This window comes from Pelecanus crispus, chromosome 20, assembly GCF_030463565.1.
Source record: "Pelecanus crispus isolate bPelCri1 chromosome 20, bPelCri1.pri, whole genome shotgun sequence".
NCBI classification, from domain to species: domain Eukaryota; kingdom Metazoa; phylum Chordata; class Aves; order Pelecaniformes; family Pelecanidae; genus Pelecanus; species Pelecanus crispus.
Window position 1 is genome coordinate 4949321 of NC_134662.1, and position 17551 is coordinate 4966871.

The window sequence follows — 17551 nt, forward strand, 5'->3', positions numbered from 1 at the left end:
CAGGTGCCTGCAGCACGGCCTGGCTGTCTCAGACCTGCAGCGGGGCGAGCGCGAACCCACCTCCTGTCGCCGGGAACCGGGGCCAGACGAGGGGCTGGCGTGGAGACGGGCTCCTGGCCCTGGGGCTCCCGGCCCGGCAGCTTCCGTGGGAATGCCGCAGCAGGCCGGCCGTCAGCCCCGCCACTCGCAGCCTTCGAGGGGACAGGAGACGGCGAGAGCCGAGGCACGGAACACGATCTCAATGAGCAAGCGATGCAGAACAGGGGCCATTTGCGTGGATTCTCCCTGTATTTGGTACCTCCAAATACCCTGTGCGCTAACTCACAGGGGTTTTTTTTCCCCACTTTTTTGAGTTTTAAGGGAGACTTTAAACAGCACTGAATTTTTTTGCTTGCAAACCCAGGAAAATAAGACTCTCTCCCTGTATTAATATTGAGGCCATGTTTTCCCTGTTGGAGATTTAACAAGGCCTAAAATATACCTGGCTTCTGCAAGGGTAAATGTCTGAGAACAGGATCTAAATCAGCATCGTGTGTCCAGTAGAGGAAACATAAAAGCCCGTTTTGCTAATTGGACAAGCACTTGTCCCCTTAATATCATTCAGCGGTAAGAACTGAAGGGTTTGAATTACAAAAAGCAAGTGTGTCTGTGAGCTGTTGCTAGACAGGGGACAAGACTTTGCTAGATGATCTTTAAGGTCCCTTCCAACCCAAACCATAGGATTGAAGACAGATTTCACAGTATTCCTTCTACAGTAGTTCTAAAGGTTATTTCCTCTAAAATACTCTCCTCCTCCCTCAGCAAAAGAAGCAGTGACAGAAAGCCCTACACGAGTAATTTTTCTAGCAGATTCCTTTTCCCTCCCCCTTTTAAGTTGGGAGATAAATATGCAGAGCTACCAAGAATGAAAAACACCTTTATTCAACCCCATGAACCTTGCAAGCTTTACATGGCACTACGACGGACCGGCACAGATCCTTGCTATAAAGCTGCCGAGGCTTCACGGAATTAACACCTCTCATACTGTTTTCTGCAGAACAGACTCAGGCCTCGTGTCTCCTGTTTTGAGACAGCTGCAGAGGCACAGGTAAACGCAGCGAGAATTCACAGCTGAAGAGTTCAAAACACTGAGCTAGATCAGGAACGCTAACACAGAAAAGGTTGGAAACGTGGAGTTTTTGCCAAGGGCAAGACTATAGTTTTTATCCTAAGCCTCTGGCTTGTATTGGATCTGGGTTTTAACCACCTGGGTTTAACTCCAACTTCAATCACTTGTAAAAATCATTAAGGCACAGATGCTGCCTTCCCTTGGCAAGGCTGCAGTAAAGATGCAAAACGCTGTTTCCCCGCTGCTTGGCCTAAGCAGGGACTAGACAGCAGGACAAGAACCTTCCTCCTTCCAAACAAGTCACGACAAAGTAGCAGAGATGGAGAGAGCTGTGGTTCTGCCTTACCCTGTGCGGGACCGGACATCGGTGCGGGGAGACAGAAGGAAGCCCCTCCTAGGGACAAAGCGGTGGCACATTGTCACCCACTCGTGAATCCGGGAGGTGGAACTCGCTCCTCTGACAGCAGCACGGTCTGCTCCGCTCGGCCTGGAGGGCACCCCGAGGACGCCAGCGCACCCCCAGCTCCGAACGCCCTGCCCGTCAGAACTCGGATCTCACCGATCTCATCCTTACCTTCGCTGCAAGGCTACAAACAGCACTGGCAGCGACTTGCAGACAATGAGAAGGAAAGAATATTACCTCAGAAACTAGATTTAGAACTTTAGGGCACCCTACAATCAATCATGATATAATCCAATTATTCCCAAGAGTGGAAGGGTGCAGAAAACATTAAAACTGGCATGCATCGTACTCCAGGGAAGGTTTAAGTATTTAGAATACAATTTGTATTCAAAACTCTGGGAGTCCTCTTCGTTTTCTGTGACAATTTTTAAAAAGTAGGTATCTAACAATTTAAGGAACAAGCGTCCTTTGGACTAAACCTTAATTCTCAGAAAGAGGAAAGCAGATTAAAACCAGTAGGTATATACACACTAGCTGTATATTCACACACATTATGTAAAAGCAGCTTAAAATGCCCTTCTCACTTTGCAAGTCTATGAAATGTACGTTGTCTTTATGCAATCTGTTTCCTACAAGGCCCTCACTAGAAGAGGAATTTGCTGCCTTTTCTTTGAAGAAAAGATTTTGCATGAATCTTTTTTTTTCTCCTTTTTTGGCCTTTTTTGTTTTTGTCTTTTTAAACACACTGTCCTGATAGTTATTCTGTTTCACAGGAGACTGGCCAGGCTGGTGGTGGGTCCGTTCTGTGCCTGGAACTGTACAGGAGGTGGTCCATCTGTCCACTGAAAGATAACAAACAGCATGAAAATCCTACAGCCACTGCCTGGGGTGGAACGGTGGCGAGGCCAGAGGAAGGAGCTCGCCATACAGACATTCGCTACCTCGAGATAATTAAAGATTTCATCATGAGAAGTTGCGTATCAGGTTTGACTTTGTTGTACATGCATGGAGCTCCCGTCCCTCGAACAGTATTTCTTTCGAAGCCACCCCACATGCCCGTCATTCCAAACCTAGCTGACTCCCGTGCCGAATCCAGGGTGAACGGCAATCGAGCGAAAGCATTTCCTGCTCTTACAGGCAAATGCCTGACCGTCCAAACACAGGAAACCGTGCCTTGCACAAACGGGGCACCTAACTTCAGAGGCATCTGAGCTGCAGCCATAGCGTTTCCAGAGCAAGTAAAGCCTCTGGATCTCACCCATTTCATGACTAAAATATTTTCCTCTCACATTTGTCAAAATGTTCTGAAATGGACACATTTAGTATTTCTTTCTCAATCCTCTTCCCCCTCCAGATTTTTAATCCAGCGTAATTATGCAAAGGCAAGCAAAGACAGGGGAGGCTGGGGCACCAGCTCACGCCTCTGTGCCTGCCCCAGGGACCTGGCTGCGGGGATCGCTCAAGACGGGCCGCATCGCAAACACTCTCATTCTCCCAAGCCTCGGGATCCCTTTGCGAGCAAAGCTAGCAAACAGCGTCCTCCTATTGGCCTTTTTTCCTCCTTTCGTCTCCCCAAAAGGCAACGTTGGGAAAAAGATGTCAAGTTTGCTGCATCTCACATTCCCATTTGGACATTATTTCAGTCCAGAACAGCAAATTATCTTATGCCCTTGCCGAGTTGCAGCTTAGGAAACCATTCTATATTTTTAAAACAGTGTTAAAAATGTCTCTGACAGGAAGGACATCAATATTTGAAGTCCAGAGAAAGTTGCACCTTAAGGTGATGGCTATACAGACATCGAATGGTATATTAACTGGCAATTCAGATTTATAGGTAAGTGGGGGAAAAAAAATTAGGAATGCTAAAGTATCGATACAAACTGTACTTTTAGCAGTGTACAACAAAGCATTCCCCAGAACAAGACAGACTACATGACCTAAACATTAAAATTAAAACCTGAGAACGTGATAAGTTTCTTTCAAAAGTAATAGTTGTCACCAAAACAAAGTGGCTACCTGCTACCAAAGCCATTTAAAACACATCAGTTCTGGTGTACCAAGAAAACACTTCTAAGAAACAAAGACCTTACCCACCAAACAAGCTTTATAAAAATTAATTAATTGAGTCACACTTCCTTTTCCTGTTATCAGTCCAGTTTAAATACTAGGAAGCAGACTGAATTTTGGCAACTTACTGAGAAGCGTGCTCAGCAGAAGAAAGGAACAGTAAAGGAAAGCAAAGCACACTGTTTTGCCTCAAAACCACTCATAACTGCAAGATGAAGATTGCTTACCGTGATTAGATTGTGTTCTGGAAGACTGCATGCTTCGATGTGGTCCTGGAGGAGCTGCTGTGAGAAGTTTTGATGCATCTGTGCTGCCTCGTGTGCATCCATGGCGTTTCCACAGGCTTTGTTCAGGTCTGAAAGACAAGAGCATCGTGTGCTCACCGGGAAACACTGTTTGTACTTCTTTTCAACTGACCAGCTCCCTTATCTGAGAAGACCATTCCTTATATTTGATGAATCCAACAACAATTTAAACAGCCAATACAGCCAAGCCCTTATCACTTCTGAATGAAAACCCCTTTTAAGAGAAGCAGGGCCACACAGGGAACCCAAAACCTTCCCTTTTCCAACAGTACTGGCAGTGCACATTGCAGGATTTGGTGTCATTTTAGTTTCCGACTATTTAAAAAAAACCCCATTACAGTAGCTCTAAAAGGAGGAAGCAAACACCTCACTCCAATAAAAGCCCCTGTGCAGTTCGCGTTTTGTCTTTTGAGTTTCCAGCACCATCTAGTGGGAACAGGAACGGCTTGCCGGGTTCTCGCTGCAGCTCCACAATTCAGCAAACGCAGGCTTCAGAAGTCAAGCAACGCTTTTTCTTTGGTGAATCCCTGCTTTTTGGGGGGGGCTACAGAAGCCTGCTGCTTTGCATACACCAAAAGCTGATCCTCACGTCTTGTCTTAGAGTCATCGAATTGTTTAGGCTGGAAAAAGCCTTTAAGATCATCAAGTCCAACCGTTAACCTAACGCTACCAAGTCTTCTGTGAGGTTTACTCACAAGGTATTTGCTCAATCGGATTTAAGACTGGTATCCTACTAAGAATCACACAATTTCAGCTAAAAATTACAAGCAGCACAGTGTGGCAGGGGCTGAGACGCTGCACCTCCTATCAATGAACACGTGGTTGTGTTTTGTTATTCCTCATCAAGCACCTTTTCTTCAAGAGCAGGTAATTAGTTCTATAGAGGAAGCTCTTAGGAAAAACTCAAAGCAGAACGGAAACTGCCTCTCGCCGTTCCCAGGCTAGTGGATACAACCGGAGGCAACAGCAGCTGAACACAGCATGGTGTTTCATTGGATTCATCGCTGTACTATCGGCATGTTTTGTATGTGAACTACCACTTGGAAATGAATAAGAAAAGTATTTCAATCGCCTGGAAGCGGTTTTGTAGCAAAGGCAACAGCAAAGCAGAAAATAAGCCTGGCCCGCATTGCTCAATGCAGAGCACCATGCTTATAGTAAACACAACAATTTAATATAAATTGAAGCTGCGGGGTAAGTTCTTGGAAAAAGAGTAAAGTTACTGCTTTATTTTCTGGTGAGAGCAAATCAATTGCAGCATTAATGTTGACGGTCTGCCAAGAAGCTAGTCAATATTTGAACAAAGCATCCTGGGGCCTGTGTAAGTCAGATTAAACAATATTTATGTATGAAGTGACATAATAGTCTGTTATAGTTATTAAAGCCCATACACAGAAGCAAAGCCTAAGTGAAACTTAATCAAATGTTTACTACAACTGGAACTGCAGTCAAAGAAAAGCAGAGCACCAGCAGAATAAATGCTACACGGGTACGAGCCGGAGCCCTTGCCAAGGGTGACCAGTTCAGCTGTTTGTATCACAATCTGCCATCCAGCAACGGCAGGAGAAACCCAACCGCTGCCTCGCTCCAATGACACGGGGATGCTGGAGCTCTACAGGGCCTTCTCACTCCAGGCATCTTACAGCCCCCACCAAAAAAACCCCAACTGGAGTATGTGACAGCAGTGCCAGAGCGGCAGATCAGTAACTGGAAGAACCATCTTGCACTTCTAGGGGTATTTTGTAAACCCAGGCAGTCTCTCGGCGTTGGCATACATCCCCATACTCATCCCCAGTTAGCAGCAACAGCTCTTTGCCGCTTTTTTTAAGTACAAGACCTTTTCCTAACTTACCTCTCAACAGAGCTGAAGACCACAGCTGCACAGACATATCCGGTATCTTGCTTGCAAGCTGCATGGCTGGTACTACCATATTATTACTTTCCTGGTGAAGAGCAGACATCAAAATAAAATGGGTATCTTTCCCCCCGCCCCTTGCAAACACACATTACATAGAGATCTTAAATTTGTCTACTTTAATTGCCGCCATGTTCTAGCTAAGAAGTGGAAGTGCGTAATGGCACAATAACCCAAACACATCATCTAAAGCTGTCTGGAATTTTGCTCTGTCCTAGGAATTATGGTGCTCATGTTGTGCAAGATAATAGAAATATTTCATGTATTCTGGCATATGGTGAGAATTAAGGAGCTTGTACCCACAATTCCTTCCAAACCAATCCAGTTGAATGATGTTATTTGTCCTTTATTCAGCTCCTTTTTTCAAGTGATTTTAGGCATTATAGAAACACACACTTCTAGAACAGACTTCAAACACTACTACTTTGTTAAAGTGTTATTAACATGCAAATTACAGCTAAGTCAGTAAGCTGCCAACTTTTAGTGGGAGACCAATAAACAAGCATTCTTAAAATAAGATTAATTTTACAAAATGTCCTGATTTTCTTTGGCAAATGACAAGTCAAACGTTTACATGGTAATACCAGAGACAGCAAAGGCTTACCCTGTGATTCCCTAACACATAGAATATATGACCCAGGAGTACGAGAGAACACGCTGTTAATCGATTCAAGTCTTCTGCATTTGACATTTTCAGCGTCTCTCGCAAAAATCGTCTACCAAAACAGAGCAAAAAGAAAGTGGTTTAAACACTCTACTTTCCCTCCAGCATGTAAGAAACATCATTAAGAACTGAATTAATCCAACTGGCAAACATTAGCACTCGGGAATAAATGTGTGTCGCAGGTGACCTTAAACAAAGCACTTAATTCCCAAACCTCACCTTTCGTTTAGCAAAAATGACTGTAATACAGGTCCTCCTTTGAAAAGCTTTTGTTTCAGATGTACGACTGCAGAACACTGCACAAGCATTATTATTAGCATTTAGAACTAGAGATCTAAACCAAACAGTTTCCTGATATTTTCCCCTAAGTAAAAAACAGAAGGTTGACTAACCCCACAGGGAGAAGATCTAGCAGGTTGGAAAGCAAGGCCTCAGGGTTTTCATTTTTAACTTAAAAAGCTCGATTTAGTTTCTCCTTTCCACCCCGCCCCACCTTCCAAGTGCACTGATTTATACTCACTTTGCCTCGTTGTATCTTCCTTGAAAGAAGGAGAACAGACCTCGGATGTAGAAAGCCGCTGCTCGAAGACAGTGAGAGCTACGGACAAAGCAACGCATTGAAATCTAGGCATTGTGCAGTGATTAAATGCATTACAGACAGATTTCTAGGGATCTGCCTAATAATCCAATCTCCAAACAAAACATTATATTTAATGCATGGTCAGAACTTTAGACTTGAAAAGAAGTTGATTATTTTGTTTCCTTTTAAAAAAAAGCCTGATACAAATCCACTGTTACCATCACCAATGCAACATCAGCACGTAGATAGTTTCTGGAATTCTCACCTCACAGGAAAATTATGGTCTGGATTTATCCTTTCCAATAAGCTGTAAAGCTACAAAGTGGGAGGGGAAAAGAAAGATAATCAGTGTTTCTCACACATACAGATTTACAGTACTGACAGCAAGTGTTTTTATAGGAACTGCACATCAAATCGAAATGGTGCCAGTCACCACAAACACACTCAAGTTTACTTGTACTGGTTAGATCATAGCACAGACATTCCAACATTAGGAGTTTTCATGCCCATTTTGATCCTAAAATGAAGTTTTATACAAGATATGCTTTCTCAGACTTTTAGAGAACTTCTATACAATGTTAATATTTCCACAGAAAACTTTTAGCTGTTGTATCTAACCGAGCTGTTCAAGACCCAAATGAATGCTGTATCACGTTTGCTATTTAATTAAAACCAGAAATCAGCTAAGCAAAAAAACCCCAAAAGTCAACTTTTTTACATCTTATTTTTGCTCTCTAAGCTTGTTAACAAAGTACTGTGTGCTTGGTGAAAAAGTTCATTTCCAGGCTCTTCACAAGAAACCTGCAAACACGTCTCTGAAAAGATACCACCGAGGGATCAGACACGCCACTGAAAGAGCGCACGCAGCTGAATTTTTGTATTAATATGGCTTCAGGCACACCGCTGAAGCAAAATGAACATACACGTGCACAGACCTATTTCTGGATGTTTAGTTAAATCTTTCTAGGTTTTATGTAATCTAATAAACCCCCTACACAGATGGAAACTGAAGCAAACAGGTTGAATGTGTCAAGATGACAGAGTTAACCACACGCTTCACGCTGGGAAGCCTGCCCTCCCAGGGCTGCAGAGAATTCCGTGTACGATCCAGAACACTGCTTCAGTGGTTTGCAGCTAGGCCAGCTGATGCCACTGGTTCTTTACCACTAATTGACAGTTAAAGTTTTTGATGAAGGAGTTAATTGATGAAGGAGTTGCCTGGCTGCCAGACAAGGCACTGCTTTGCAAAAATGCTCAGAAAAAAAAAAAAAGAATAATCCAAGCACAGTAGCAGTTTTCTCTCCAAAAAAGTTCTGACTTTTAGAACGACAGTCAGAAACCAGCTTACCTCTTGATGCCGGTTGCCTTCCCTGATGTACACACTGGCTAAGTTTGTCACAATGAATGCCCACAGTTCTTGGTGTGTAGTGAGCTAAAATAAACAAGATACCAACAGCACAGTCAAACACATCAGCGTCTAACCCAGAATTTGCTCACCCCATGTAAATCGCAGATTTGGTGTCTGGTATTTTGCTATTAATAAATCCTCCTGAGCTGAATTGTGATCAGCATAGAAAAAAATGAACCAGTGCAACTAATGTACAGATGATCTCCAGATTTCCCTTCCAACCTCAACTGTTCGGTGACCCACACAATTGCAACAAGCCCCTTTCCACATTGAACATCCATAGTAAATAGTTTGGGAAGAAAATCTTACCCTCAGTGCTGTAGTAAATTGTGCTTCTGCATTGTCCATGCAATTAACAGAAATGCAGTAGAGCCCCTGTAGAAGACACGGTATTTCTAAGGTAACACATAATACAATTATAGCAAACTGAGAACGCAAAGAAGAAAGGCACACACGAAACCACAGAAATCTCAGGATATTATCAGGAAAAAAGGTAACCAACAAGTCTTAGCTTTGCTTGGCTCTGGGAAAAATAAGCAACTTCTACACAAAGTCCTTCGAAATAGTACGTTCCTGTAAAAAACGCCCCATTTATCCAAGAAAACCCTTTTAATTTCTGATAAACAGCGATGCTACATAAATTCTTCCCCTGACACAGTTCCCACAACATACTGTCTCAAACGTGCACAGTATAAATCCCGTGTATCCCCCTTGCACACGATCATGCTACACGTCACTTATTTTAAAAAGGGACTGAAGCCTTTGACAGGCTTAAATAACACTGGGTGTGAGTCCCCACAGCAGGGCTGGCAATCGGTAACGCAGACCCCATGACTCAGCAGGAAGCCCTGCTGCCTGCCTCACTACGGTCGCATTAGTTACTGGTGGTGAGCCTGAGTCTTGGGTACGGTCTTCCAAAGAGCCAAAGTTTACTTTTGCTAATCATAGACACTTACTAATAGAGTGTGCAGCTGGGCAGCGTGATTAGAAAACAGTCTGGGAGACTGCTGGCAGAGCTGACAGACTTGTGAAATCTGTTAGGAAGAAAAAATAATATTTTAAGAGACTTTTTCTCCATTTCATTTTGTGCTCTAAATCCATCTACTTGCATCATGCATATCATTCAGTACGTTTCAGTGATTGGTTCAAGAATCCCAAGTCACGCTCCGAGGTAAAAGCGGAGGCTAGACTTGCCTCAAGCCAAGGTACACGCACTGCTCCATACACACGCCTCCCACACACACACACTCAGCCTGGTTTTGCATTATTTGCTTTGCAGCAGCTCCACCATATGGTGGCACCACCTGCAAACCAAGTCACAGATCTCCTCTGACAAGCTCAGAATTTGAGTTGGCACGCAACAGAAAAACTGGAATCAAGATCTTCCACAGGGTATGTGCTTGGGATGAGTTTTATGAGCCAGAACCAACGACTATTCTTTTAGCAGGCTAAATTTTCCCCCACCCCCCCAGTACATTCATGAGAAGGCTGACAGCAGAGGTGGAGATGATACAGCACTGTGTCCTATAAATAAGGGATGGATGAACAGGGTTTAGAAATTACTGTGAGAATGGGAAAAAAGCACAGTTCTTTCTTGCATTAGAAAACACCATTGCCCTCTTCCTTTCCCCCAAACTATGTAAGAGGAAGAAAGGACAGAAAGGCAGGGAACCTTAAAAACTGAGAAACACTTGGATAAGACAGGAACGCTAAAAGGAAGAGTTAGGAGCCACTGTAAGTCATGAATCTGAGGGAAAGGGAAGAGACACCAGACTCGGACTGCAAAGTACAATCAGGAAGGTGTCAGTTGTAGCCACTGATCAATTACTGCTGACTCCATGAGCAACTCTGAAGTATTCTTAAATAAAATATTTAAGAGAAGACTAATTCCACGGCTTCAGAGTTGTGGTCTCCTGAGCACCGTTAGGCCTGCCTATATCCGTTAGTAGTTTCGCACTGCTGGAATAGTCATCTGAGCCCAAGCATCTTCCTCAAAACTGAAATTCCCGTATTTTAAAAGCTATCACTGCATACACCCACAACTAGGGAAATGATGAAACCCCATATTTACCTCCTGCAATGCTGTGGCTTTGTGTCCCGTGACAAGCCGACACATGATAATGTGTTCCAACAAAATAACTTGGAAAGATGACAAGATAGGACTGCAGTCCAACACTGAAGAAGGAAAAGTAATTCAGCAAGTGAAGTTAAGACAGTATTAACATCCTAACCACGCAGCCTCCCCAGACCTAGCCAGCTTCCTCAGCTGCAGGTGGTTCAGCAAGACAAGTACATCGACTCCTTTGTGGAAATCTGGAGAGTGATGTCTTCAGCTGGACCACCTGGTGTCAGAAGAGCCAGCATACCGCCCAGCTCCTCTTCCATATGCCACGGGAAGGATGGCACAGGTTTAAAAACCAAACACACCCCCCCCCCCCCCCAAAACTCCACATCACACCCCCAAAACCACAATGCCCTGAACTGTCAGGAGTGGCAGTCTGAGCACCTGTAAGGAAATGCTTCTTGGGAACACATGCTCGTTTTAGATAATCGAGACCTTGGGTAACCAAATACATGGACAATCAGAAAGGCAGTATGAAAATGTATGGATTTGCAGCCCAATTTACTGAGTTACAATAATAAAAGCCCCCAAAATTTGATTTCTGTATTCAAAGTAACTATCCAGTTTTAGAACAGAGCGAAGTTCTTAGATGCAGCAGAAACAGACTGACAGCAGGTTGTCCCAGTGAGCTAAATAAGGTTGCTGTGTGTTTTGAGGGGTTTTTGGGGGTTTTTTTGGTTGGTTGTTTTTGGTTTTGTGTTGTTTTTTTTTAAATTTAAATTAGCAACAAGTAATGGAATCTTGTGGTATCGGCTAAATTATAATCCCTATCCTTACTTTTTAGTTTCTCTAGCTGCATGAGTGCTTTGTCTGTGTACTTCTGAGCCTTCTCCAGGTACCCTGCTTGCATGGAATGCATCACCGTCACCTGCCAGAAAACACAGGAAAAGTTACAAAAAATTATCTTTGCAAAGAGGAAAGGTCTGGGAGCTCACACAACTCCTTAGTTACCACCTTTCTAAACTAAATTTCGACATCATTCAGGAGTATAACCATATTCATGAAGTGGGGCAACTAGTTGCAGGAATTTGAAGTCAAGATTGTCACTGTTGCTAAAACTAAGCCAACAGAGCTCTACTTCATACGAGTTAATCTGATTCTATTTGGCTTAGAGATTAATAAAGTTACATTCCAGTTTCCAGACTTCTTGCACAGTCTCTTCAAACACTGACATCACTGAAAGCAATAGTCTCGCAGATGCTGTGGCAGAATTAAACTGTCAGTGTAACGTAAAGCAGCATATGGCCTGCAGAATCCATCACTGCTGCCTCCAAGCGATTTTTAACCAATTCCTGATTAATTAGCAATATACATTAAGTAAAAAAAGAGCTTCTCACCAAGTAGACAAGCACACACATGTGTTCCTTGGGCAGCCAGTGAAAGAGATCAGCAGGGTTGCTGGGCAGAATTTCATCATCGTGCAGCGTGGAGATGGTCTGGATGCACTGCTGAAGCTGTTTCAGGCACGGCTTCACACTTTTCACCTGCAAAAGATGATTCACATCAGGCATAGCTGCTGCAGCCCAGATGCTTGAACATTTACTTAGTTGGGAAAACTTGCCAGGCAATAAATAACCTCCACATTCAGGAAATTACTTCATGCATAAATCACAACACCAGCATGACAGAACAGCGACTACTTTAGACCCGTTCCAGGATTAACAACAATCAGCCCTTCATATTTGCACGTACGGCCAACAGACACTCAAAATGTTTTTCAAAATTATACACAAAGCCTATCATCTCTGCCAACACTATATGGAAGCAAGAGTGGCCGCCGTGGTTATAAGTGCACCACAGTAAAACTTTCCTTGGGGAAGAAGAAATGAATGTAATTTCTTCACTCCTCATTTAATTTCTGATTAAATATACAGAAATTACGTTCCATTAACAAAACGCATGGCACAGCAAAAAAAAATCCCCCCAAATCACCTCAGTGTAATAATAAGCTACTTTTGAGGCAGTACTCTTTTTCCCCCAGTTCTCACAACATGGGAACTGTAAGAAGCCCAACTCACACGTACCTGCCCAGCATCCAGGTAATGCGTGACCTGCAGGACTAAGAAGAATACGCGTAGCGACTCTTTCTGGATGGGGTTTCCTTGCCAGTTTTCAACTATCTGCCCGCAAAGGGTAAGGAGAGGGTGCACCTCCTGCAGCTTTCGTTCCATTAGAAGGAGCTGTAGTTCAAAAGAAAAATTCATTATTTTTCTGCTAAATAGTTTAAACACTCACACTAGAGCCCCAGGTACATTGATCTATTATTTAAAACAAAAACAGACTCAAAGGCATCTTGTTGCAAGAGCAGCCTTGTCACATGACCAGATTATTCATCCCTAATTACAAGGGCTCCAGTGACAATCTGCAGTTATCCTTTTCCCTTTCAGAAAAGGAGAAAAAAAAAAGCACCAAACCTATTCACAAGAATCCTGCAGACTTAAGGCTCAATTCAGGCACGTTTTAATAAAGTGCTTGCTCACATGAATAAGCCAATATATAAAGCACAGATAAGCATGCAAGATACCTTAAAACAAATAACCTGTGTTCAGGCAGGCTACATTCTATCGCTCTGTAATTTGCATTATACTAGTTAAACAAGGAAACAGTTAGAAACTATGTCTAACTTACCATCCCCTTGCTTAGCAGAAACAGTGCTCTGAAATGAAACAAAATGATGTCATACTCAAAAAAAGTTACCCAACCCACAACCATATATAAAAACCCTGGGGAAAAAAAAAAAAATCTGCCATTTTCCCCCTCAAAGCCCCCAGACAAAACAGTATTAAGGAACCTGCCACAGAAAGCACATTTAAAAGCTAGATGGAACAGTCCAATCATAGCACCCGGAATCAAAATCCCATCCTCCCAGGTTTGTATCTAAGCTTTGGACAGTTCCAGTTACAATAGTTTCTAAAACCAAAACAGGCTACTGGGAAAACATGCTGAAGGCAATAAACAAAATTCATTTTGAAAAAAAGACTCTCCAGAGTCTTAGTGGACATTATTGGTTTTAACAGAAAAAGGAAAGAGCTGCAGAAACTCTCAGACCAAAGAGAACACTCAGAAATACTGGTTTGCCTTCAAAACCCACGTAGCAATCACATCTCTAAATAAAACTAGAATATCTCTAAATAAAGTGTGGAGGAAACCAAAATATTTTCTGTGGGAAGGGATAAAGGTCTAGGGAACTCACCTGGTATACTCGGATCCTACCACCCGAGCATATTCTGCTCCAACTCCGAGAAGGTCACATGCAGATACTAAGTCTTTTTCAAGTGTATGTAGTTGCTGAAATAAAAAAAAAGGGGACGTAAGAGATCAGCATTTTCTCTGTGAACCTCATTAGCAATTTTTTAAAATGCAATTAATCCTGTGCTTTACACATCACAAGTGCTAAATTGGTACTTGTTAAAGGTATCATCTGATTTTAGACTCATTATCCAGGAACACCTGGCATTCTCCAAAAAAAAGTCTGTAACATTTCAAAGACAATTTCTCAGCCCAGTTTCATACCACGCAAAGCTGTTGTAATTCATTAAGATCATGTGCAGATCAGATCCCAACAGCTCCAGCATAACCATGGACCATTACATTGGAGTAACTGGAACAACAGAGTGTGTTTTCCGGCAAGAAGAGCAGAGAAAGTCTGCAAAGTATGTTTCAGGTGACAGGGAGAGGATGATGCAGCTGCCAGAGCACCTCACTCCCTGCTGCCTGCTGACTTTTGTACCTTCTCCAAACTCAGGCAGAAAGCCACACAGTTGTAGAAGAACTGGCACCAAGGCAATGAGACACACAGACCTGTGGTCAAGCAAAAGCCAGAAAGGAAATACCACACAGAAGAGAAATCGGCAAAGAATGTCAAGCTTCGAGGAAGGATCCTATTCAGAGGAAGGCACTGAGAAAAACACTTAAGCTTCTTGTGAGTACTCAGGCGTTAACTCATTGCAAAGTAAACATTTGTCCTTTAATCGATAGGAAAGTAAGGCTCTCCACAATTCACTGTTCCTAAACTACACAAAGGAGCTTGGCAATTCCTTTTAAACAAAGCTGGTCTGCTTGTTTAAGCTCATCAGGACAGGGGAAAAGACAAGTACAGGTGGCTATTAAGACAGTCTTCAAAGGTAAAATTGCTTCCTAACTAGCCCTCTGCTGCAGACTACCTGTAAAGAGCAATTAACTCCCTCAACTCTCATGTTAAACACCTTGAGGCTCTTTAGGAGCCAAGAAGAGGCATAACCTGGAAAAACAGGGGGAGTTCTTCAGCAATGATCTGCTCTTCCCACCGATCAGTTAACTTTCTGGATATGCTCCCCACGTAATGCATTGGATCACTCGGGAAAATCAGCACTTTAAGAGTGGTTACGCAGCTGAAGACTGTAACAAACGTTAAACACTGCGAATTCCAACGTGCACCAGTTTATTCCTAGAAGCGAAGACAGTCTGACCTGTGCAGCTGAAGCCACACTTAGAGAATATTACAGGAAGAGTAACATCGCTTGGAGGCCTTTGCACCAGCTGCTTTTCCCATCCCAGTTCTGCTCTGCGTGATAATTAGGTTGAAAATAATCAAACAAACAGTTCAGGTTGGGAAGCTCCAATTCCAGCAGGCTTTAAGAGAACATCTGCCCTTACTGCAAGCCATAAGGTGGATTTCATTTTGCTCCACCTCTAAAGTTGTGTGTTACTAGGGCCCACAGCCCTTGCTGCCTTCTTCCCCATCTGCCTTCAGCAGGTAAAAAGTGGGCCTTGATCCAATCCGTAGTCTACCAATGTATCATTACTAACTTTTCTTCTTTTGTCTCTCCATTAACAGCAATGATTGGGGGCAGGCATCCAAGCTCTTTTTAAGAGGAATACAGATATTTTCTAGGCATTTTTTCCAGTCACAGTACTACAGTAACATGGCTGTCAATATAAATCACTTACTGCAAGTTGAAAAAGCAATCTACAGTGCCAGTATGGAGTTTGCTGTGAAATCTGAATGGCTTTGCGTAACAGAGGTTTTGCTGTATCCACTGAATTCTGAAACAGAAACATGCACCCTAATCAACATAAAAAACAGCCTACCGGGAACTTCATCACTAACAATAACTTTTAAACTAGTTGCATTCTATGTTGACCCCCCCCCATTAAAGTCTCACAGGTCAGGAACCTTAGAACATGAAAACCAACAAAACCAAATATTTAACATGCAGGCCCACACATCTACACTTGACTCAAAGTCTGTTCAAAAGTATTAGCTATTTAAGTCCTTTGGCCACTATTCTAACGTGCACTTTTTTCCTACATGTGAGAGAAAAGGCAAACACTTGCTTCAGTGACTAGTAAAGACAAGTTAAGGTTTTTCTGGAGAAAAATAATAAAAATAACCTGGGAACACAACAAAAGCCTGAGGAAAACCATCTACTTCCCTCCCTCCCCCCAAATTAGCCTGTCTTTGTCTAAATGAGGGCTAAAGAAATGCTTTGGCCAAGTAAACTTCCTTTGCTGAAGAAGACCTGCACTGCAATTCCAGCAGCAACTTCCACAGTAAGAACGAACACAAGTCTTTCAGGCTTACGCTTTTAGCACTCTATATTTACATTGCAGCTGACCTCTAAAAATTTCATAAATCCTATTATTAATAGCGATATACTACTCCAAGACCAAAGACACTCAAATTAAACACAGCCCCGCAGCCCCAGGACAACCGACAATTTCTGAAGCAGTCTCAGTGCACTCACCTCCTGACAATAGAGCTCGGACAGAAGGCTGGCCGCCTCAAACTTAACATCTTCAAATTGGGGAATCTAGCAGCATCAGTTAAGTAAATATTAAACGCTAGCTGGAACACAGCAACACTCCAAGATCCAAAAAAAACCTTTAGAGAACATACGTGTTAGGAAAGCGGCCCACAACCATGGAAGTAGATTAAAAATTACTGGCTAAATCCCCATCCCCAGGGCCAGGCTCCCTCTGTGGAGGTGGTTTGTTATCGGAGCTCTCGCTGCGGGAGCGAGGTGGCCGGGCAGCGACGCTCCTCGCCCGGGAGGCCGGGAAAAGGATACTTGCTGGGATATCAACCACTGCAAGAGAAGACAGCGGGTTAGTCTGCAACCACCACAGGCCGGCCGCGCTGACAGGGCCCCCCCAGCCGCCCCCCCGGAACTCACCGCCTTCTCCAGGTGCCCGCGGGCCTGGTCGCCGTTGCGGGTGTGGTGGTAGAGGACGGAGCCGAGCTGGAGGTGGGTGCGGGCCTCCATGCGGGCCGGGGGCTTGCGGGGCAGCACGGCCTGCAGGCAGTGCACGCAGAGCCGCACCTTGGGCGGGCTCGACGTGCGGAAGTGCTCGGCCAGGCCCAGCAGCGCCAGGTACCACGACTCCCCCCCGGCCGCGCCGCCGCCCGACCCCGACCCCGGCGTGGGCCCAGCACCAGCACCGCCGCCGCCACCACCGCCGCCACCACCGCCGCCGCCACTGCTGCTGCCGCCGCCACCTCCGCCGCCACCTCCGCCTCCTCCTCCGCCGCCGGCCCCCCCACCGCCTCCGCCGCCCGCCTCCCCGGAGCCCGCCGCGCCACCCGCCGCCGGCTGCGACTGCTGCTGAGGCGGCGGCTGCTGCTGAGGGGCCGCGCCGGCCGCCGAGCCCGACGCGCCCGCCGCCACCGCCGCCATCTCAGGACCGCCGCGACAACACGGGCGGGAGGGGCGGGGCGGGGAGCGGCGCGCGGGGGCCGACGGGATATGGAGTCCGCCCCGCCGCCGCCGCCGCCCGCGCGGGCCGCTGGGAGGTGCCTGCGCGCCTCAGGCGCTGCTGGGAAATGGCGGGGCGCGCACGGCCTCATGGGAGTTGTAGTCCGGCCGGCCGCTGCCGCCGGGCTGCGCCGGGGGGCCGGGGAAGGAGCGTGGCGGCGGCATCCCCCTCCCCGCAGCGAGCCGGTTCAGCCCTCTGATCGGTCTCGCTGCCGCGGGAGGCGCGGGAGGCGCGGGAGGCCTCC

At 45.0% G+C, this 17551-nt stretch overlaps 1 protein-coding gene across 1 annotated transcript; it reads right to left on the reverse strand.

Annotated features, from left to right (window-relative positions):
- Positions 1-138: 138 nt before the first annotated feature.
- Positions 139-17228, reverse strand: MAU2 (MAU2 sister chromatid cohesion factor). Its single transcript, XM_075723487.1, has 19 exons — positions 16728-17228; positions 16623-16640; positions 16299-16364; positions 15502-15597; positions 13766-13860; positions 13201-13228; positions 12597-12752; positions 11910-12056; positions 11350-11440; positions 10522-10625; positions 9407-9484; positions 8760-8825; positions 8391-8474; positions 7308-7357; positions 6983-7060; positions 6403-6514; positions 5736-5826; positions 3806-3933; positions 139-2353 (listed from the first exon to the last, which is right to left on the reverse strand). The coding sequence occupies exons 1-19, from the start codon at positions 17226-17228 to the stop codon at positions 2279-2281; spliced, it is 2064 nt and encodes a 687-aa protein (XP_075579602.1). The 3' UTR covers positions 139-2278.
- Positions 17229-17551: the final 323 nt, after the last annotated feature.

Coding starts and splice junctions, on each gene's coding strand:
- MAU2 (XM_075723487.1), bottom strand. CDS start 17,228: ATGGCGGCGGTGGCGGCGGGCGCGTCGGGCTCGGCGGCCGGCGCGGCC. Junction 13,229..13,765: donor GTAGGATCCGAGTATACCAG/GTGAGTTCCCTA, acceptor GTTTCATTTCAG/AGCACTGTTTCTGCTAAGCA. Junction 7,061..7,307: donor GACCATAATTTTCCTGTGAG/GTGAGAATTCCA, acceptor CTTTGTCCGTAG/CTCTCACTGTCTTCGAGCAG.